Source organism: Anthonomus grandis, chromosome 7 (assembly GCF_022605725.1).
Source record: "Anthonomus grandis grandis chromosome 7, icAntGran1.3, whole genome shotgun sequence".
Taxonomy (NCBI): Eukaryota; Metazoa; Arthropoda; class Insecta; order Coleoptera; family Curculionidae; genus Anthonomus; species Anthonomus grandis.
In genome coordinates, this window is record NC_065552.1 from 27,847,695 (window position 1) to 27,872,175 (window position 24,481).

General features: G+C 31.6%; 2 protein-coding genes and 1 long non-coding RNA gene across 5 annotated transcripts in view; 2 read left to right on the forward strand and 1 right to left on the reverse strand.

The window, feature by feature from the left end:
• Positions 1–24,481, reverse strand: part of LOC126738560 (tyrosine-protein phosphatase non-receptor type 9) — a 48,583-nt gene that overhangs the window by 19,001 nt on the left and 5,101 nt on the right. Inside the window, exons 3-4 of one of the 2 annotated variants that reach the window (XM_050443944.1) lie at positions 21,646–21,885; positions 21,352–21,582 (exon numbers count right to left, since the gene is read on the reverse strand). In XM_050443944.1, the coding sequence (XP_050299901.1) occupies positions 21,352–21,582; positions 21,646–21,885 (471 nt within the window). Of the gene's footprint in view, positions 1–21,351; positions 21,586–21,645; positions 21,886–24,481 lie in introns of both variants that reach the window. The other variant, XM_050443942.1, reaches the window with a different exon arrangement.
• LOC126738562 (uncharacterized) lies at positions 2,019–3,757 on the forward strand. Its single transcript, XM_050443950.1, has 2 exons — positions 2,019–2,496; positions 2,883–3,757. The coding sequence occupies exons 1-2, from the start codon at positions 2,319–2,321 to the stop codon at positions 3,680–3,682; spliced, it is 978 nt and encodes a 325-aa protein (XP_050299907.1). The 5' UTR covers positions 2,019–2,318; the 3' UTR covers positions 3,683–3,757.
• LOC126738568 (uncharacterized) lies at positions 18,992–20,305 on the forward strand. 2 transcript variants are annotated; one of them, XR_007661381.1, is made up of 4 exons: positions 18,992–19,702; positions 19,766–19,810; positions 19,872–20,053; positions 20,117–20,305. It is a non-coding gene; the product is annotated as an uncharacterized LOC126738568 (long non-coding RNA). The 2 variants fall into 2 exon arrangements; XR_007661380.1 differs by having other exon boundaries at positions 18,992–19,810.

Consider the following 24,481-nt stretch of genomic DNA (forward strand, 5'->3'; position numbering starts at 1 on the left):
GACAGGTCCTTAAAATAACTTTTTCACATTCTGCGTAATTAATAAATAAAATTAAATAATCTCCGTGAGTGTAATTCAATCGTCCTGGCATGATTTATTATTGATAATTGACAGATGACAAGTAGAGACATTAGCCAATTCTCAGCGTGAAATTGGTAAGAACCGCGGTTACTCCTTTGATTGACAACTTTACGGTAACAGGTAACTGTTACGTATACCCCACCACTTAAAAATTCTGATCTAAAGAAACAGTCGCTAAAATAAATTGGTTATTAGCAATTAAACAGTTGATGTTTTTGTTTTTTCTTTTCTGTTTGACTAAAAAATGAAGTCGAATTTTTTGATCCTCCAGAGCTTAAGCCATCTTTTTTTCTCCCGAATAAACTGTTGTGCTTTTATCGGATCTAAAATAAATAATGAATAATGCCATGTAAATTTGCATTGCCATAAACACCTTATTGCCGAAATTAACTTTAAATTTGCTATCTTTTAATTTAACTTTTCTTTAGTAAGCAACATACCTTTGTCACTATTTTCCTATACAATAATTGAAAAAAATATAAAATACTATATCTATGTGAAACAAATATAACATAAACTTAAATTTCTAACGTAGGTACAAGGTCTTTCCCCATATATAGACCCCTCCTCTACCAAGATCTTCAATATTTAATTTTTTTAATGTTTGACTATTAACTACCACTTCTTGATAATTTAAAGCTAATTGGTATTTAATCTCCTCAATTTATAAAAGGGGCAAACTATACCGCAACCCTCAATAAATTTTTAACAATTTAAACATAGCCTTCTTCAGGACTGTATAACCGCAAGAGTAATTGATACAATTTAGGAACCGTATACGATAGAAAAATATTCAGTTGTAAATATTTTAAAAACTACAAATTTTCGCAATAGGGATTCTTATACAAAGTTAGCCTTATTTTTAATACTTAATACGATTAAATTATAAAAATAGGAGGAGCTTTCCATTTGAAAAAAGTCACTTTAGACGATTAGAATTTCATGTATATTCTTCTTTTTTGACCAACCTGTGTTATTTATTGAAAATTATTTGATATTTATCGAAATTTAATATAAAGTTTATTAAACAATATTTCCCCACTCAAGGAACCCGACCAAAATATGATGATAAAGATTTCCTTATAGGAAAAATTTATATTTATTGTAGGGTCTGCAAACATCATTTTTGACATAAAAACTAAAATATGTCAAAGACGGTGAGACTTAGATATAGGACATTATACACAAAAAGTATTTAGATTCTGATGTAAAATTTAAAAAATGTAATAATACATAGGGTGTTCCATTGAAAATAACGAAGGTGACACCTACTTCCTGTATAACCGAAATGCTGCCTACAAACAATGTGATGTTAATTACTGGCTCAGTGTAATTATATGGGAATCTAGAAATCACGTACCATACCGACTACTAAATTATATTCAGAGATTTAAATTTAAGGTATTTGGAAAATACAATTTATTGCAATTTATAGAGCTACATTTTGGAAAACAAATAAAATAATGAAAGTTGACCAAATGTCTGAAATCTCTATTTTTCTACATTTTACATACCACAAAAAATCAAAATGGCCAAAAAAAAAATTCAAAAGCTCATAATAATAAAGTGGGCTGATTCATTACCATTTCGAGTAATTTTTACGTTCATTTTTGGTTTATTTACTTTAATATTAATGGGATAAAGTCCAATTATAAAATGGTGACCTCTGTTTCTAGACTTAAAATTAATATTCGGGCCATCTGAGTTTGCCCGTCCCCTTGTGAAATATTTATCAAAAGTCTTGGAGAGGTCTATGTAGATTAGTTGTGTAAGATAGGTAGCTACAAATTAAAAATTAATAATGTATGAACATTTTTTTATCAGCAGTTACTTCTTCTACACCTCTTTCAGTTTCGAGCATGACTTTCGAGCCATCAAGTTCTAATAATTAAATTTAACTTTAGATATCGTTATTCGCTAGACACTTAGGGTGGAAACACACGAGGCGGTTTGCAAGCGGTTTGCGCCGCGACGGTTGTCGCGCGGTGGTCGAGCTCGACGCCTCGTTTATGGGACTTGTGAGCTTTGAAACAGACGGCGCCGCCTAATCCCATAAAACGCGGCGTCCGACGCGCGTACCCTGCTCGATACCATGGGCCGCCGGCACGCCGCTTGGTTTTTATTGCTTTAGCGGCACTACCGCGGCACATCATTTACTTATCTTCTGTGTTGCAAACCACACGTAGGGTTTTTTGGTGCGTTTTTTTTTGTGCAGTGTTGAAAAGTGTTCATTTATTATGGAAACCAGGGAATTCAACATAGAAAAATTAATTACTGAGGTTCAATTGAGGCCAGCGATTTGGGATATGCGTGATGATAATTATTCAAACAGAATAAAAAAAAAACAGGCATGGGAAGAAGTTACTACAGAATTTCTAAGCGCAGCTGCTTCTGTTGAGGAAAAAAAAATTATAGGTATGTACATATTATATGCTATAAGTAGGTACGTTTATTTTAATAATAATGGTATAATATACATATAGTTTATATTGATTCGTTTTGCCACTCTAGTGGATAAATATTAACAAAATAATTTGCAAATTTATCTCGGCCATTTAATGCTCTTGGATTCCCTTTGCTAAATGAATCAACTGTCAAATTGTCATGCGATTTCCATCCACTTTTCGGCATTTAAAACTGGAAAAGCCATTTGCCTAACATGCGCCCATAGTGCTTTACAAACTTCTTGAACAATCAAACTTGCTGTAGATTTTCCAATTCTAAATGCATAGAGCAAATCCACAAATGAACAACCAGTTGTTAGGTACCTGAAAAAACATAAAATTTCGTTAATTTTTTAGGTCCTATGCTACAAAAAAAATGGAAAAATGTCAGGGACAGATATTCCAAACACCTTTCCGAAAGTAAAGGCAAATCTGGGCAAGGCCGGAAAGGAAAAACCCCATATATGTGTGCCCAACAGCTCTCATTTTTGTCGGATGTGGTCCAAAGAAGGGCAACAGAGAGTTCGCTCGATGCAACACATGAATTGGCAGCCACAGATGATGAGACTGCAGCCACGCCTCAGGAAGGTACAGATGAAGATGCATCGATAGAGCCACCAGATCAACCAAATACAACCAAGCGGGAATCCCGAAAAAGGCAGCAGCAACAGCATTATGGTGAAGAGCGCATTAAGAAGAAAAAAAATGATTCGGTAGAAACAGTTTTGTGTGAAGCTCTTCAAACACACACCGATATTCAAAAAGGAAAACTGATGAAAGAAAAAGAAAGTGTGGATGATGACAAGCATTTTTTGTTGTCATTGTTGCCATTTTTTAAAAAAATTCCAATTGATAACAAGTTGTTGGTCAGAATGGAATTGATGGCTTTATTAAATAGGCATATTTGCCCACCTCCACACCAACATCATGCTACTACATTCTCCGAACCACCTAGTCACTTCCAACCCCACGTTGAACCACCATCATGGTATACACATTCATTGCCTCCACAGAATTCATTACCACAACAACATCAACCAACTTCAACACCACACCTTCAGAATCAGCCAGGGCCTTCTGGGCTACAACGAGTTGCGCCACCCGAATCCCAATTCTCACCATATTCTCTTGATGGTTCAGAGCATATGAGTTTATAGGCATATAAGTTTAATTTAGTTTTTTTTTGTTTGTTTTTGTTTGTGTTTAAATATATTATATCTATATCTAGTTCATTTTTAGGCGTTTTTTTAAGACTTCCATTGAGTTAATACTATTTCGAGTAGATGTGGAGTAGGTAACTAAATCCTCATTAGGCAGGCAAACGGGGTATAACCAATAATTTAATAAAGACAAAAATTGTAGAAATAGGTATAAATTCATCACCTACTTTAAAGTTATCAAAAGCTTTTCTTGCACTGATATGCTATCTCTCATAATGGTATTAGCTTTTGTACATGGCTCTTGTATCAATAAAAGTAACTCCTGGTATGATTCCTTTGACATTCTGGTGAAATTTAAAAAATTTTCCGGATCTTCACAAATCTCCTTTTAGATGGTATTGAAATATCCCTTCTTGTTTCTTTCCATAACTATGGGATGTATCCATAGCTTACGTTTCGTTCTATTTTTTTTTTTTTTGGTTTTTTGCGTAATGCCAGTGCCGATGCCGCCAACAAAAATAAAAAATCATCTTCACTGTCGGAGTCCATTTTGCTCACGATAAATAAAAAACTGTAAACTGTACGCAAAGCTTGGCAACATCAAACTGGTCTTGTAATTTTTCGTGCCGTTCGTAGTTGCAAAAGCCGTCGCGTGTGTTTTAAGTCGAGCGGCGGTCCACCGGCCGCCGTCGCGGCGCAAACCGCTTGCAAACCGCCTCGTGTGTTTTTACCCTTAATGTATTGTTATTATTAGGTTTAATGCAGAAATTAGTAAATGCCTTTTTAAGTATTTACGTCGTCTATGCGAATTTAATTATTTTCTAGATGTTATTGGATATCAATTCAAGATTAATTAATTAATATGGAATATTTTTTTAAATTATTTTGGGAAAATTTAACTGGGGGAAATTATAGGATGGTTCTTTAATAATTAATTATTTTATTTAAAATATATTGTCCGCGAAAATACGCAACCTTACTGACCTTGCGCAATGCAGATAAAATGCATTGCCAAAAATTGGAAGGAAATACGTGAATTAGTACCTACACACTTGTAAGTAGGTTTTGTAAAACAGCTAACAGCCTTATAAATATCGACCGTTGGTAATTTCTTGCGGTAATTATTAAATGAATTAACTTTAGAGTTAAACTTTATGCAAGGTGATCATTAAGAATGGGCAATCTCCGAACCGAAGATGCTCCAAAATATGGCGATTGAGCTCAACATGTCTTATACAAATGTTGCAGGTTTACGAGATACAGGGTATTTACAGTTGGAATTTTAATTTAAAATTTTTTAATAATTTTGTGATTTTAAACAGTCTTGAAAATTGGCGACTTTATGTGTTTTGACATGAAAATTTTGAATTTTGTGGTGAATTTAGCATTATCCATACAGGGCGTTAGTTACTCCCTGTTAGTTAGGTAAATTACAACATATCTTTTTGCCTAATCAGTTATGGCTAAAACGACTAGAAAATCTAAAAGGCAGTTCAATTTTGAATAAAAAAGCTTTTATTTATTTCATGTAACTCTATCAGTGTTTAAGTTATTTGCATTTTAAACATTCAGAGTGAAGAATCCTAAGCCACTGTTATTTATTCAGAGATTGCGCATTCTTAATGAATCACCCTGTATAAAGTGTGAGTGCCTGATATGGAAGGAATGATGCAATGGTAGCGCTACCAAGCCCGACTCCAACGAAGATAAGGTAAGCTATTGTGCATCACTAATGTGCGTTCGAAAACCATATATTTCAATTTATCTTAAAAATAAATAATACAGTCCAGTAAATCTAGAAGTCTGACAATAGCAGATGTTCTATGTGACTTTTTCGGGTGCGGTCTGGGAACAGGTAGGATTGCGAAGTTAATAATAAGCGAATAGAAAATTATGTAGGTTCTGAATCGTTAAGTTTCTTAATTAATATTTTTCAACGAAAGTTATTTAACAAATTACACAGCAAGTGATCCTTTCAGTTGAGGGTATCAACATACTTTCTTATTTGTAAGTCCATTCTTGAAGTAGAGTGGCTATAATAAGGCGGGTTAGGAAGGGCGGGAAGACTTTTCGCCACAAATGAAAATGCCAATCTTTTGTCAAGAGTAATGCATTTCGACGAGTTCTCATCATCATCAGACTCTACACTACATAGCTGCAATTTTTACATGAAAAACCTTTTTCTTTCTTATATAATTTCTTAGTTTGGCAACATTAGGGTTCTTGTCAAAAGCATGTTGGAGCAATCTACTTGATTCCACAGCATATCTGCTGTCTTATCAAGAGTCTAGAAAGGCTGAGGTTAAAAAAATAAGGGTCAAACTTTATGGTATTAATGATTTTTTTGATGGTGTAATGGTAATATTTTTAACTCAGTATTACTTAATCTTTTCTTTATAATTATTACTAAAATGACGAATGTTACCAAACCATGGTGAATTGAATTGTAATATATTAAACAAAGAACTACAATTTAACTAAGTTAATCTAGAAAACATACCGGAGAAATAGTTACAGGTGCATCTTTTGGCATATTCTGTTATTTTTCGACACTTCCTGTTAAACCGGAAGTGACACTAACTTTTTTTTTTAAACGGGACAATTGGTATAATAATACATATTTTGATAGAAAATAATATTCTGAGAACAATAATACCAAATTTGTCACTTTTTATTTTATACTCATAGAAAAAAGCAATTTTTTAAATTTTGAAATAGGGTGCCATGAATGCGGTGGAAGTTTTATTTTTAATGAAGTAATCACCGAAAAATAATATTCATTGTATTTTATTACGTGAATCTTTAATTAGTCATAAAATACAATTAAACTATTTTTCCGTAATTACTTGATTAAAAATTAAAACTTTCAACTTAAAATCTTCAATCTATTTTATTATCTAAAAAAAAATATTTTTTTTTATGAGTATAAAACAAAAAGTAGCAAATCAATGTTCTCAGAATATTATTTTTCATCGGTATACATAATAATATGCCAAGTGTCTGATTTAAAATAAGAACGTTAATGTCACTCCCGCTTAAACAGGACATGATGGAAAACAATTGAATATGTCAAAAGATGCTCTTGTAACAATTCCTGCAATATACCAAATTTCATTTGTTTATATTGAAGAGTAAAATAGATTAAGTGTTAAATTAATATTTAATACGTAATTTAAATACTTTCTATAAAAAATTTACAGGGTTATTCATGACGTACGACACGGAATGATTTACCCTCAAGTAAAGGCTAAAAAAAAAATAAAAAAAATTGAAAATATCAGAGCCCTTCCAGAATATTTAAAATTATTATATTTTAAAATTATTTTTATGAAGTTATGTTTTTTTTTTAATAGAGCACCCTGCATATTCTTTGATTTTTGGACTCCACATCGTAAACAAAATAAAAGTAGGTTTTATTAAGGTTTACCCAGCCTAAACATTAAAGTTTTCGAAATATTTTGTATTTTGAAAATACTGAGAAAATTCCAATGATAAATTCCTTAATATGATTAGATGTTTCCTATTTTTTTACCATATTGGCACTGAGAAGCACTAAATTATTAAATTTTACATTTCATTTGTAAAAAAGTTACAGTACATTTTATACAAGACGTTCAAAAACTAGGTTTAAATTATTATAGTTTTTACAAGGCGAGAAGGTTCCTAATTTAAATGGTAACTAATAAAGAATTCTTTTTCGAATTTAATAAGGTCTTCCTATACCTAATGTTTTATATTTTTAACATACATGTTGTATTGTAACATATCGATTTTTTGCTGTTTATTCGACACTCACTGAGTAGGCAATGACAGGTTGGCAGGTCATGTTTATAATTTATTTGTCAATAACTTAAATGCTTTCTTAAAGTGTTCCTTTAATTAAAGTTTACCCTATAAAAGAACGAATTGATATGATATTTATTCTTGGCGAATTTCTCCAAAATAGCTTGTTGGCATATCGCATCTACGCTGTAAGGGTTCCCAATAGAAATCATCCAAATAAGGCCGCTTTTAAATGACTGTTGGCTCAATTTAAAGAAACTGGAAGTGTTGAGTGCAAGACAGATCCTAAAATAAAACCCATTACGGAAAATAAAGATATTGAGTTGGCCGTTATGGCTGAAGTGTCGAAGTTCCTCATATCGGGCAAAACCAAATTGCAGAAAATCATAACAAAGTCAAGCAAGTGTTTCTAGGGTACTAAACCGAAATCACTTTGATCCCTGTAAAATTCATCGTCTCCAAGAACTTTCGGGAAATAATTTTAATAGAAGAGTTGAATCTTGTATGTGGGTCTCGGCTAAGGTTACAGATAACGATTTTTTGTAATAATGTTCTATTTACCGATGAATGTACTTTTCACAATAAAGGCTCTTTTAACAGACATAATTTCCATTATTACTCCAATTTCAATCCGCATGTGTTTAGCGTAGTCCATAATCAACAATGGTCTGTTAATGTATGGGGAGGAGTAATGGGGGTGGCTTTATAATAATTGGTGTTCTTAAATAATGAATTTCCGATATTATTGGAGAATGTTCTTGTACGCCTTTGAAAAACTACGTGGCTTCAAATGGATGGAGCTCCGCCCCATTTCCACCGTGGGGTTTGACAATTTTTAAATAATAATTTTCATAATCGTTGGATAGGAAGGGATAATCCTATCGACTGGCCTCCAAGATCCACTAATTTGACAGCGCCGGATTTTTTGTTATGGGGATATGTGAAAGATTTTATTTTTAAGTTACCTCCGACCACATCAGAAAATATGAAGAGCAGATAAGGGAAGCTTTTAGAAGTATTACTCCACAAATTTTGTTAAAACTCGCTGTCAATTTTGAAAAGAGGATGCGTCGATGTTTGCAATTAGATGGTCATCATTTTGAGCCTATTTTATAATTGTTAATTTTTATCCTATTCGTTATTGTTGTTTTTAAAATTTTTTTAAGTATAATGTCTTATATTAGCCAGTTGAAAATAGATACATACAATTTTACCTATCGCTAATCTATTGTGTTGCATGCTGTAATCATTTATAATCGGGTGTTTAATTTAAACATAGTAATTAATTAGCTAGAATTACAATGACATTTTCCCTTAAAAGCCATATCTAGTTAAGCCTAAACTTGATTATCCGCCATAAATTAGTTACTTTTACATACAAAAAATCAATAAAACATGCTGTAACTTAAAAAAAATTCGTTTTTAAAATATTGCTATTTCTTATAAAAATGAGGTTTAGGGGTATACGAAGACCTTATTAAATTTGAAAAAGACAATATTTTTATGTTTATTCGTGATATAAAATACAGGGTCTTCCATTTAAATTAAACAACTTATTGTCTTGTGAAAACTAATAATTTAAACCTAATTCTTGAATGTCCTGTATAAAATAGTAATTTTTTTACAAATGAAGTGTAAAATTTAATATTTTAATGGTCCTTAGTGCAAATATGCTAAAAAAGGGGAAAACGCATGTTAATCAATTTTTTATTGAAACTGTCTTAGTATTTTCACAAAACAAAATATTTCGACAACTTTAATGTTTAGGCTGGGTAAACCTTAATAAAACCTACCTTTATTTACGATATAGAATGAAAAAGTTCCTGCACTTTGAAACACCCTGTATATCATAAAAATAATTTTAAAAGATATTTTGGAACGCTTTTGATCAAAATTTTTTTATTTTTTTACCCTGTGGCTTCGCCATAATATTCCGTGTCGTATGTCGCGATTAACCCTGTATATAATAAAAAAATTTATGTGCAGACTAACATTACACACAAACCACCATCATAAACAATTATAACAACAACCAAATATAGCAATTTTAGTTATTAGAGGACGACGGAGTCTTTGAAACGTCACTCTACAAATAAGGGTCACTATTACAGTTTAAAAAAATAAGGTTCATACCTGTTTTCCACGAAAATCCTCCCGAATAGAAATATGATTAATGTACACGCGCGCACATTCACACAAAACTATATTTAGTTGAAAAAAAAGAGCGCAGTTTACAACAAATTCGAAGCGAACTTAACTTGACGACCCACGGTCTCACCCATGTACGACCGGACCAAGGTAAAACGCGTCTATGAATAATTCGTTATTATTTATTTATTTATTTGCGAGCGGTTGTGACGAGAGAGACGGAGATAAAAAAATAATTCGTTGCGTGTTATTATATTTTTATATCTAATAATATAATGAATGGATGGATGGACGAGAAAATAGATGCAGTTGGGGCAGAGCAGCTGCTGCACAACGACTCGCACGAATCGATAACGACGACGACGACGATGTTCGATGACGTAAGAGAACGAGAGGCGTCGCGACGCAGACGCCGCCCGTCGCCCTCTTTTCATTAATATACCGGGCGTCCCCGGGATCTAATTGGGGTTGGAGGTCGGTCAGAGGGTGACGGCTCTATTTTCAATGTCGGTCACGGAATATAACTTGATGGTTTTAATAATTGAACCTGATTTGTATTTAATCGATTAGAGATTGATTAAGACGTCCTTCGGTTATATATGTGCGTTTTAAACTTTGAGATTTTTAATTTTTCGCGTGCATCAAGGCATTTGCAGATTGCAAATAAAATTCGGTGCAAATATCTGAAATTGGAGTAGAAAAACTACTTATGATAATAACAATAATAACCCCGTGGAGAACCGGGGATCAAAGAATAGTCCTCTGGTATGTTATCTACCTGTCGTAAAAGCAGTGGCGGCTGCTGCCAGGGAGCACAGGGGCACGAACTCCCCTACTGCTTAAATAAAATAAAATTAAAAATATTAAATTCGCTAAAAATAAAAATAAACAATTAAACTAATAAACTCCCCTCGTAACCTACATAATTAACCTCCCATCCAAGCCAAAACCCGGCAGCCGGTTTCGCGTACAGTGAAATTTATCGGAAAGTAATTTTGAGAATTTCGCCAAGCGTAAAATAATGATGAGTCGACGTTGGTGAAACTTTATTTCCTCAGGATCTCGAATCGAATACACCCGATGTGACGTCACGCGAAGCACGTCGCAGATCTCTACCGTCCAAGTCAAAAAAGTACTACCTAGGTCTGTTCAGCTTGGAACGGAGAAAATCGACGAAAACGATTTTCTTCCAAATACATATTAAAATTTCATATTTCCATATCGGATAAAACATTTTTATTAAAAATTGATGATGCTCTTTCCGATTCCGTTAAATTTTTTTTAATAATTTTGTTACTTGCACTAAGAAAAACGACTTAGGTCAGTGCAATAATGAAAATATAAGGGAAAAAAGTCATAAGTCGGCAAAGATATTTTTTACTTGTAAAAACGCTCAAGGCCGATCTTCGATGCTTTTACAAGTTAAAAGGACCTAAGTCGACTTACGACATTTCTGAATATCTACAACTTTTTCTATACTCAGGTCTTTTTTCTTTGGAAAAATTCAAGTAATAGTCGCATAAAACATGCAAATAAAAAAACAACGCTAAACTTTTTTAGATTTTCGTTTTCGCAGATAGATGTGGTCAAGTGGATTTGGCTATCGATTGATATAAAAAACTCATTTTTGTCAAAAAAGTGGCTTAAGTACTTTTTTTTAACTTGTACGGCAGATTTGTGGTTGCCATGCCAATGGGCAGTCATGCATCTGCTTCAATCACAAACTGTTTGCAACCTTTCCGGGTTCAGCAGTGCCTAAATAGTTTATTTTCATTGCACATCTCATCGTTTCGTTTAAACCTATTTTTTTGTGTTAAATGTAGATAATATTAATAACGAACACTATATATATACTATATATTAAATCCAGGTGATTTAAATTTCCTTTTAGAAGCTCTTCATCATATAACTTCACAAATCGAAATATTTCTTAATTAAATCAGTCAAAAAAATGCAGATAGTATATTAGTACGTAATAAATTTAAAAAACACGTACAGGAAATTCTAAATCATAAAATTTATTTATTATATTAACAAGCTCACAATGAAAACAATGAACATGACAATATATTGAGTTGCCTGAATCTAATAGAATACTGCAATATTTTGATACAAATGCTCCAAAATTTTTTTTTCTTCAGGCAATAATTTAGGAATTTTGGAATACTGTTCGGTTGTATGGTCTCCTTCATATCTTTGTTATGTCCATCAAATAGAAAGAGAGCAGAGGAACTTTTTAAGAGTTGTGGCTTTCAGGTGTGGTTATCAGAGAGAGGAATATGACTGTGAGTCGGTTAGATCAAGTCTGAATTTACATTCTTTGGAAGCGAGGAAAACCCTGATTGACATGTGTTTCTTGTATCGGGTTGTCAATGCTATTATTGACTGCCCTCAATGGTTGGGCCTAGTTAAGTTAAAGATACCCTCTGGAAATAGACGAAGCGAAATTTCGAAGTTTGGCTTTTTGAAAGAACATTTTGTGATACCCTCAATAATATCATTCAAAAAATCACAGCCATCACAACCTCAAGTTGCACAGGGTCACCAAACACCAACCAGGACCCAACCTGCTGAAGATGTTGCGCAGGAAACTCAGCCAGTGGTACCGAGACAGTGCTGAAAATGGACAGCAGCCATGAACGAATCTATAATGCGCATTTCCTTTAAGGTAACAAATTTGGGACAATAGATGATTGGCTACAGACAACAGCTACATGTTGAATTCTGCAGAAAATATCCAAATATGAACGCGACTAGTGTGCAGAGAGTCGCTGACCAATACCGCGTCATCCTTAGGCTTGATCCCAGAAACCCGAATTAACTCCATTAAAAGGAAAATTGCAGCAGAATTAGATGATCAACAGGCCTTAAAAGAGGTAAGGGTCAATTTGCAAAACAATGCCGACCAAGAGAGAACAGAAGCGGAATAAATTAGGCCCACCAGACCAGGCACCGTTACCAGAAGTGATAAATCAGGAAACCCAAAATGAAGACTAGAACATCCAGTAATAAAAGGATTTATTTACAAGATAATTTACTTTTTGAACGCTTGGAAAAGCAATTTTATCAAAAGCTGATCCAAGAAATACTGCCATCAACATTTACCACTAAAGAAAACATCGGAAGTTCTGGGGCACCCAATTAATAACACCGAATGAATGAAACCTCGACACTGAATGGCTGGACGAAGAACGAGCAAAGTGTCAAACATATAATCAAATGCCATTTTTACCATTTTCAGTTGATAAAGTGACTAACGTCATAAAAAAGCTACATAACTGGCAAGCTCCAGGCCCAGATCACGTCCAAAGTTACTGGATTAAGAAATTGTGGTCAAAACATCAACAACTGACCGAACTTCTAAACGACGTAATCCTCAGAATATGTCCAATTTTTTAACAGAAGGTACTACATATCTCTTGTCCAAGGACTGCCAACACAATCAAAAGCCGGCTAAATATCGACCAATAAAATGCTTACCCACACTCTATATACTAATTACATCTTGCATTACAGAACGTATTTACAGACATTGTGACCAAAATAGCATCATAGCGGTTCAACGAATAGGCTCAAAGAACAGCTAACTATCGACTCGTAGTTCGCAATCAGGCATTTAATAACAAGAGAAACCTTGTTGCAGCATACATTGACTACTGAAAAGCTTTTGATGCAGTTCCACATAAATGGTTTATTAATGTACTTAATTGTATTCAACAGATATCCACATCATTTCCTTTTTAAAATTCACTTGGCGAACATTAATAAAACTCCAGGTGCCTAACGGTAACTGCATTGGAACTAATATGATTCCTTTTCGTAGGAGTATATTCCATGGAGATTCCTTAAGTCTACTTTTGTTCTGCCTTGCCACGAACCCATTGACTAGCCAACTCATTTCAACTAGCTATGAATTTGGCCTAAAAAATAATAAGAGAGAACTAACAAGAGCAAGCCATCTACTTTATATGGATGATTTAAAAACACGAAATCAACTAGAACAGATGCTTAACAGAGTGGAAAAATTCTCTGATGATATAGGAATGACCTTTGGACTGGATAAGTACCGAACTGGGAACATTATGAACGGTAAACAACAACCAGGTGACTTCAGATAAAAAACGGTCAGATAATTAATGCTATGGACGAAGAAGAACTGTAAAGAATGAGCTGGCTACTAAGTTCACTATAAGAGTGCGTCGACTTCTTAATAGTAAAAGCAAGTCTTAATAGTAGAAACTGATTTAAAGCTATTAATAATTATGGAGTCAGTTCACTAACTTACTCTTTTGGTATTATAGCATGGATTAAAACGGACATCGAGAACTTGCCAAGAAAGGCAAGAACCCTCCTAACGAAAGCCAATAAACACCATCCGCGCAGTGCTGTAGAACAAACTACGCTGCCTCGACATATGGGAGGATGAGGGATGGTCGATATAAAGAAGCAGATGACTCAACACCACTTAAACTACAGGAGCTTGAGCTACCCATACACCATAGCACCGAGCAAGAAAGAATGCAAGCTTGGATGGGAATACCACTACATGGAAGTCATGTTCACGATTTAACCGGTCCATTTTATTATGCCTGGATAGCTCAGGTACTCGTAACTGTCTTCTGCTAGATAGACCTCGTGCACGAAGCCTTTTTCGTATGGTTTCAATGAAAACACTCACACCGGTACTTCTAGAAGTTGGCGTGTTAGCTCCGGATGCGAAACATTTGGATTTCTCCTAGCAATTTGACATACAAAACGGTCGTGTTGTTCGGTTGTGACCCTTTGGCGACTTTGCTTAGGCCTGTTCTTAACGATACCAAGTTTTGGAAACTGCTCTTTGGATCACACCCACTACTGCTGTTCAGTTCGTTCAAGAATTTGAAGGGTTTTTCTTCTAAGATTGAAATAACGAACATTAGTACTAAAAGGAAATATTTTGATAAAGGTATGGTAGGCAACGGTTTTTTTAAATTATATAATAAAAAAACAATAAATGCATGAATCTGCGGTTAGACATATTCAGCTACTTTAGTTCACTCAACCTATGTGGTACATGATTTCGTCTGCAAATACCAAAAAAGAGTCGAATACATGGATTTTGTAGCTTTTGTATTCTTCTTTTATTCTCATAGTCCAAGCACAGTCTAACAAAAATGAAATATGAAATTTATATACTTTGATCCAAGCACCAACCATAGCGAGTTTTTAATGTTTTGCACCATGTAAGCCTTTCAAGGATTCCAGATACATGGTTTCTAAATCGAAGGGTAGAATCTATCATTCATGCCAAACTTTTACATTTCAGCGATCATCTGTATTTGATCATCATTTATTTTAAAATCTAATCTGATTCTTACTCGCTAAGTTGTCAATAAGAAGCATATCAGATATCAGAAAGTTAATCTTAGACATGTATTTTAATGATGTAAGAGACACCTCTTCTTTTACATCTTCATTAATTTTATTTTTGGCATCTCTTAATTCATGGGCTAAAAATGAAAAGTAGTTTTGTTTATCATCCGCGTATAGATGTCACTTCAAGAGCCTTTGACATTTTACCATCCATTTTAACTCTCTAAAATGAGTCACTTAGAAATGATTTTAAAAAATTCACTGCTACCTCACTTCCACAATGCTAATCGAAGAAGTTGATGATCGGCACAATCAACGGCCTTACTATAATCTAGTAATATCAAGGCCGTGACTACCGTTATCACGTTCAGCAATAATTTCATCAATTATGTCAGTTGCTTATAAAGAAAAATTAGATTACTAACTAAAAAGTGACGTATTTGATGTTCCAGAATTCGTTCTAGTACTATGGAAAGGGTGGGTAACTTATTGATCTAAATCGAACGAATTCAGAAGAGTTTGAGACTTTAGGTAAAAGCGTAATGCCTTTTTCCAAATTTTAGGGAAATCTTTTTGCACTCATTAACTATATGGGTTAGATTTTTACAACAATGGGAAAACAAAGCTGAACAAGCGAGATACTTAAACTGTCGATTCCAAAGGTGTTGGATTTAATTTTTAGTAATATTGAACTTACTAGAGACTTTCATACTTTCAAAATTAAATATGTTCTTCTCTTTAAACACTGTTATTTATGTAAAATTGTAAAAGTTCATGATAGTTTGCTTTTGTTGGATTATTACCGCTATTAGTAAAATACTTATTAAATCCATTAATATTTTTCATATTATCAGGAATTCGTGAATTATCAATTGGTTTTATTTTATTTAATTCTTGCCACTTCTCCTTAATACTAGAACCTTGAAATTTTATTTTATAGTATGATCACTTTTTGGTTTTTATTGCAGAGTATATATTCTAAGAATTCAAATAATTACGTGTTGATATGTTTAAGGCTTGACTGGGGTATTTAGAACAAAAAAAACGGCGGATTGGGATCCTATTGCAGCCATTTCTGTCTTTGAGATGAAACTAGGTAAAGGAAACTTACGAATTACAATAAGGAAGAATGCACCTTTTATTCTTCTTCTGAAACCGTTAATTATTTTTATTAGATCTGAATTTTAGTCATAAAAAAATAATAATGTAAATCGAGCCAGTAACGTATTATTGCTCTTATAAGTCAACCATTATCATTGTTCTTTCTGCTTATTATTATGAGGTAGTTATAGATTGGCCAAAGATTGGACAGGAAACGGAATATTTTCGTGATATTAAAGATGCCGACTGCTTGAATTTTAATTAAATTTTAGGCTATAGAAGTTTATTGTATGTAACGTTAATGAAATTAAAAAGCTTTTAAGACGTCATAGGGCTTTTCTATAAAATATTAACTGTGCTATTTGTTAGGTAATATGCATTATTAATGAAATCGGATTCAAAAACAAACGTGTACGAGTTAATTTTCACGATAACCTGAATTTTTCGAATAAACTGACAAGACAATATATAAACTGTCTTAAATATCAAATGTTTTAAATATTTTTATATTTTTTTAGTATTCTAGTACAAACTAACAGTTATTTTACTAAAAATTTAAGCAATTATTGTTTTTATTATAAAGGTAATATGGAGCGATAAAAGTACATTTACAAACTGTGGCATGTTTAACAGAAATAATAAATGCATTTGGAGCAAAAATCCCCGACAATTCCGGGAAATTATTATTATTTAAAAAAATTGATCTTTTTTGTTTCAAAATAAATTTTTAAAGTCAGAATTTTTAAATTTTTGAAATAAATTTTAACATTTTCCGGATTTTTCGAGCATTCTTATGTTATTCCAGGCATTTAGAATAAAATCTTGTTTTATTCCTGTGTTTTAGGGTCATTTTCCACATGTTTCAAGTAGGTATTTCAAAAATTTTTCTTTTAATTTTATTATTTTACGGTAAGTTTTTGTTTAAAATTTTTCATTCCAAAAATTTTGAAATTTTAAAAAAAAAAATTGAAATTTTTCATATTTTTCGAACACCCTTACAATATTCCAGGCATTTGGAATAAACCATCATTTTAATCCTAGACCTTAGGGTCATTTTCCACGCCTTCCAAGTATTTTAAATAATTTATCTTTTAATTTTAATGTCCCAAAATAATTTTGTTTTCAATTTTTAATTCCAGAATTTTTGGAAGTTTTAAAATTTTCCAGATTTTGTGAGTATTTTTATCATATTCCAGGCATTTGGATAAAAACTTGTTTTATTCCAGAACTTTGGGCCAATAATCACGTCTTCCAAGTATTTCAAATAATTTTTGTTTTAATTTTAATGTTTTAGGATAAGTTTTTGTTTTCAGTTTTTAATTTCAATTGAAATTTAGAAAATAATTTAAAATTTTCCAGATTTTTTTGGTATTTTTATAATATTCGAGGCATTTGGAATAAAATCTTGTTTTATTCCAGGATTTCGGCATCATTTTCTACGTCTTCCAGATACTTTAAAGAAAAGTTATTTTAATGTTTTAAAATAGGTTTTGGTTTTCAATTTCAGAATTTCTGAAATTTTTTAAATAAATTCTAAAGAGTTTCCAGACTTTTTGAGTATTTTTATATTATTCCACGTATTTGTAAATTTTTAAAGTCAGAATTTTTAAATTTTTGAAATAAATTTAAACATTTCCTGGATTTTCCAGGCATTCCTATGTTATTCCAGGCATTTAGAATAAAATATTGTTTTATTTTTGGACTTTACGGTCATTTTCCACGTGTTACAAGTATTTTAAATAATTTTTCTTTTAATTTTAATATTTTAGGGTGAGTTTTTGTTTCAAATTTTTAATTCCAGAAGTTTTGAAAATTAACAAAAAAAATTTTTAGAATTTTTCATATTTTTCGAACATCCCTACAATATTCCAGGCATTTGGAATAAACCATCATTTTAATCCTAGAGCTCAGGGTCATTTTCCACGTCTTCCAAGTATTTTAAATAATTTATCTTTTAATTTTAATGACCCAAAACAATTGTGTCCAGATTTTTTGAGTATTTTTATCATATTCCAGGCATTTGGATAAAATCTTGCTTTATTCCAGGACTTTGGGCCAATTATCACGTCTTCCAAGTATTTCAAATAATTTTTGTTTTAATTTTAATGTTTTAGGATAAGTTTTTGTTTTCAGTTTTTAATTTCAGAATTTTTGAAATTTAGAAAATAATTTTTAAAATTTTTCAGTTTTTTTGGTATTTTTATAATATTCGAGGCATTTGGAATAAAATCTTGTTTTATTCCAGCATTTCAGCATCATTTTCTACGTCTTCCAGGTAATTTAAAAAAAAGTTATTTTAATGTTTTAAAATAAATTTTAAACAGTTTCCAGACTTTTTGAGTATTTTTATATTATTCCACGCATTTGTACTAACATTTTGTTTTATTCCAAGATTTTGCAATAATTTTTTCATATCTTGCAGGTATTTGCAATACATAATATTGGAATAGAATATCTTTATTTAATTTCAGGTTTTTAATTGATTTAACACTATTGCCTTTTAGGATTTTTTTTTTAATTTGAAAAATTGGCATGTTTTTGGTCATTATTCCCGGTTTTTAGAATCAGTTTTTTCTATTTTCCAGATGCTTGGAGTAATTTTTTATGACATTTAACGTAATTCTGCAGGTTTTCCAGAAAACTGGATTAATTTTATATATTATTTCAGACATTTGAAGAAATTTTTACTCGTTCCAGAGATTCCAATAATTTTTTTTTATATTTAAGATTTTAAAAATGCAAAAACCAATCTTAGTGCCTATAAGAAAAAACAAAGTTGATGATGGTTGGCGAAAGACGAAATCACGTATTAAAAATCTAAAAACACCATCATGTAACACGAAAAAAGTGGCCACACAAATGTGCAAATTATTTTAGGATCGGATAAGAAATAAACTCAGAAAATAATAACATCGATTTGGAACCATTTCGAATTTTTAATTTTTTTAAATTAAATATTGTTAAGCTCAAAAATTCTTTGCCCCAATTTAACCATCTTCGTATGTCTTATAGAATCCGAGATCTCCATGTTGAGAGTCGAATTTGAAACACCCTGTATATTGTTAATCGAAAAGACACAAAAAGTATTAAAATAAACTGGTTGCATATCACAGAAATTAAAACTCAAAAAGAGTATCTTCACAAAATATTTATAAATATGTATCATGAAGGTGAAGTAGAAGAAAATGCGGTAGATCAACATCAGAAATATCTTAATCTTTATAATCTTTCAATTAAAGTTAAACTCGATAAACAAAATGTAAAATAATGTAATACAAAAATATCAATATCTGATCAAGCAATATTTTCGCTTATAAAACCTAATTTTTCCGATTTATTAACAGAAAACTGATTTATACAAATTTACTTTTGATTATACACAAAAAAGGAAAATTCTGATCATTAGTCATTTATTTAACAAAGCCTATAGTTCAAATAGTTTTTTCAGTTTAGGTGCTAAAAGAAATACAGACATATATTGTTGAACCATTAACATTTCTATGTTGACCAGTACAATCCCACCTGACCTAAAAAAATCCGTTGTTATACCTATCCATAAAAGGAAACAATCTCACCTACCAGGCAACTACCGACCAATCTCAATAATAAACAATATAGTCATAACTACTAGAGGTATGTATAAGAGATAAAATAACAAAATACATAGAAAAACATAACATTCTTTCGCCGAATCAGTTTGGGTTTCGCCAAGGGATATCAAGGGAAGACGCAGTTTATGAGGTAACTAAATTTATTTACAGCTCAATAAATGATAAGAGGAAACCAAGGGCAATATTTTTAGATTTGGTAAAGGCGTTCGATACTGTTAGTCATATTATTCTTCTAGAAAAGCTTGAAGTTTATGGTATGAGGGGTTTGGCTCAAAATTTAATTTAAGAAACTATCTTGAAGATCGACGGCAGTGTGTAGGAATTGGAAATGAGCAAAGTACTTATAAAATAGTGCAATATGGTGTACCGCAAGGTACTGTTCTCGGACAGCTATTATTTTCTTTATACATTAACGATCTCTTTTATTTAACAACAGGTAGACTAATCTCGTATGCAAATGACACTGTACAAAGCGACAAATGGAGCGACACAGTCGAGCATATTATACGTGAATTCGCAAAAGTTCATCAATGGTTGGGAGAGAATAAATTAACAATAAATATGGATAAAACAAAATTTATGTGTTTTAGTATTCTTGACAATTATCAATATGAAGCCGAAGAAATTAAAATGCATACTCTTCCTTGTTTGCTAAACGAATTTCCATGTCAATGCACCCAATCTTTGAAAAAAACTGAAAGTATTAAATATTTAGGAATTATAATGGATCAAAATACGAAATGGGATAAACACAAACACAAAACTGCGAAAATTAATTTATAAATTTTATCAAATTAGAAATTGTATGCCAACTAAAATTTTGAAATTGCTATACTTTGCGTTGGCGGAATCAATCAGTCAATATGGGGCGGAACTTATTCAACAACTTTAAATATTCTCAATGTTACCCAAAGATATCTGTTAAAAGTCATATTTAAAAAAAATGCTAGATACTCAAATAAACTCTTATTCCAGGAAGCTCAAGTTATAACGGTACAACAATTATATGCTAAGTTAATTATTTTATTAGTGTACAAACATCCTGGCTTAAGACAACAATATACAACAAATTATCATACAAGAAGCACGTCTGAGTATGTGAAAATCCCTTTTCTGACTAAAACGAGAAATAAAAGATTTTTAACATATATTGGTCCTAAATTTTACAATATTCTCCCTACAGATATTAGACGCATCCACAACCGAAATCTATTTACTAAAAAAAATTTCATTACATTTGAGTCAAAACTTTGATGTTTGCCAACATCTTGGACAGGTCATAAAAATGCATTTCAGGTTTATACTAAACAAATTAGGTGTATAAGTCATCAATTGTTAAAAGATAAGTTTTATATACTTGTTAGAATTAGGAAATATAATAAGTGATGGATTGCTTTAAGGTTCTCTTGGACACACACAGATATATATCTAGGTGTACAACTATTATTTATGTAATTTTTAGATATATTACTTTTTCTGTAATATATTTGATTTGAGTTTCTCATTTTGTCGTTTGGTGCTGTTACGCGGTAATTTCTTCTACTCAGGAAACTGATTCCAATTTTATATTAAAAAAAAAAAGAAGTAAAAAGAATATCTTATGTATGTTCGTCGTCACTGCTTATTTTGCCGGAACAAATAATAATTACATATCAACAAACAATCACTTACCTTGAGCATAGTCAAAATCTTCTGAGAGAGGTCGTAATCAAAATTCGAATACTTCGAGTTGGACATGTCATAAATGAACACAATCCCGGACTTCTGGGTTAAATGGTCCTGGAGTGCGACGTCCAATTGGTAAACCACTCCCTGAAGCGTCGTCTGATGACTACTATTGGCCGGCACGTGTTTGTGAGCAGTAAATACTGCTATGGCAGCATCGTTTGAATCACGTCCCGGCTGCTCAAAAAGAACCATATATTCAATAACACCGTTTTTCACCATTTTACCGTTTCAACTTACCAACACGGTAAATTTTCCGGTAAGCAGCTCGCTCTTCAATGGTTCCTCCCTTGGATCGAACTTATTTAAACCTTCTCGTTGTCTAGTTGCTTCGTGTTGCTCGAACAAAGCAACTGCTCGATTAACATCGAATTTTCGTGCATACAAAAAACGCACCGCTGTAGGCCATGAAACTGGGGTTGAGCCAAATTTTCTTTTGTATCTTTGGATATTTACCCTTTCGAGAAATTCTTTTGTAATCTTGAAGAAAACAAAGAAGAGTTACAAGATTCATTTCATACTTTATTATGATTATGTCGTGATTTTGGGAATTGCTCATTTGATGTCATTAATAAATTTACAATGGAATACAGCATGATTGACCACCGATAAGTTAGCCGTAGAAAACGGGACGTAGCATTTTTGTGAGGTCTAAAATATTTTCAACACTGCAGGGCCGCTTATATAAAAATAGCAACATCTTTGGTTTTTTAAAGAGAACGCCCTATATAATTTTAGATATTTTGATTCCCTGTTTAGTTTTGATCTAGAATCTAACAGTTGTCGAGAAAAAAAAATTGCCTGTTTTTTTATTAAAAACCAAGAGATAACTAATTGTTTATTGCTCAGCTATTTAAGTTCCTTAGAAACTCAAATTTTAAACATCACTGTAAGAAACCATCTTGATTATAGCCATGATAGTGCCTTTATCCTGATTTAATCAGCATTATATAGGATCGTCGAAAATTAAATTAAAATTTTTAATTTACTAATATGGCTAAAAGTAATTTTTTTTCAATAGAACACCTTATATTTTATTTTCTAATAGACATTTAAATACCTTTAATTTAATATAACCCATTCCTATACCTAAGTAGCCGCGTTTTAAAAATAAATACTTATATCCATGAAATTTGATCATTTTAGACCTTTTTATTTAGTAAATTACTTAGTTACTTATGAAAATGTCACAATGGTATAACAACATATATAACATAACATTTTTTATTTTACTGTTTTTCAAAAAATATACAGGGTTTTGGAAAAAAGATTTTTTTTGGGAGAGGGTCGATTTTTTTTCGAAATTTCACAAAAGAACCATATCTCAAAAACCAGTAGAAATAAAGGTCTGCAAATTTCTGCACATATTCCAAAGATGATTCGACTAGACACTTATTTCAACGTTTTTCAAAAATTCAACAATATTTTTTTAGACAGGTTGGTTTTTTTTGAAAGATCGATTCTTTTTTCAAAAATTTGACAAAATGCCCATATTCTAATACATATTCTAGAAACAAATTGACTGCACATCTTTTCCAGCGTTTTTCAAAAATGTACAGGATTCTGAGAAAAAAACCTTTTTTATATTAACAAGTAGAAATAATATTTTGAAAATTTGTATACGTATTCTACATAATAATTCAAGATAATTCCTGTCAGCGTTTTCAAAAAAATTAACGGAATTTTGAAAAAAAAATCTTGGAAAGGTCGATTTTTTTTCAAAATGCCCATAATGCATATATCAAAAAACAGTGGAAATAAAATTTTGGAAATTTCTATACATATTTCCGAAATAATTTGACTGGACGCCTATTTTAAGTTTTTAAAAAAGTCTTCAGAATTTTGTGAAAAAGAATATTTTTTGGAAAGGTTTTCCAAAAATTTCACAAAATAACTCAAAAATCAGTGAAATAAAATTCTGAAAATCTTTAAAAATCAAATATCTTTAAAAGTCAAAATAATTTGACTAGACACCTATTTCAGCGTTTTGAAGAAAATGAACAGGGTTTCGAGGAAAAACTCTTTTTTTTCCAAAATTTCACGAAATTCCTATATTTCAAAAACCAGTTGAAACAAAATTTTGAAAATTTGTACACGTATTCCTAAGAGATAATTTAATTTAGCGCCCATATTAGCATTTTTTTTTTAAATGTATAGAGCTTTTATGAAAAAAAAAATTTTGAGGGGTCGATTTTATTTTTCCGAAATTTTAACATAAAATGCCCATAAACCATAAACCAATGAAGAAAAAAAATTGAAAATATCCATACATTTTCCTGAAATAATTTAACTACACACCTGTTTTAGTGTTTTTCAAAAAATTAACAAAGTTTTGAGAAAAAAATTAATTTTAGAGAAGTCGATTTACTTGTATGAAGATACTTGTTTCAGCATTTTTTTTAAAAATGTACACAGTTTTAAGAAAAAAAAAATTAGAGAGGTTAATTTTTTTCAAAAATTTTACAAAATGCATAACTCAAAAACCAATGGATACAAAATTCCAAAACTTTCTATACATATTCTTGAAGTAATTTAACTGAACACCTATTTCAGGGTCATTTCAAAAATTTCCTATAATAATACTTTCTTTTACTTTTACGTATAACTAACGAATTATTTTACAAACCAATTGACTTACCTTTTAAGGTCTTATAGTTTAAATGTTGTAGTTAATAATCCAACTAGAATAACTTCTAACTCTACCACTCAAATTGTCTATGTGTGCACCAACATAGATGCAAATGATTTTAATTGTAATGTTATAAATTCAGGGCTCTCTGACCATGAGGCTATTGCATGTGACTTTGCATAGGTCACAAGAGTCAAATGAGGGGAAAGAGAAGGGGCAGAATTTATAGCAAAAAAAACTATAGTAGCTTTTTGCAACTGGGTAGATCAGAGGATTGGCAGCGCGTTTTGTCTACTGCAAGCCCTTTAGAGTCATTTCACGCAATTATTTGTGAAAATTTCTGCTGGAAATCTTAGATCACTATATTCGGAAATTTTATATAAATAACATTAATTTTAACTTTTATTAACTATTTTAACAAATATAGAGCACTGTACAGACTAACAA

Bases quoted from the DNA above. Each gene is read 5' to 3' on its own strand.
- LOC126738562 (XM_050443950.1), top strand. From the start codon at position 2,319: ATGGAAACCAGGGAATTCAACATAGAAAAATTAATTACTGAGGTTCAA. The intron at 2,497-2,882 runs GTATGTACATAT...TTAATTTTTTAG, and splicing joins TGAGGAAAAAAAAATTATAG to GTCCTATGCTACAAAAAAAA.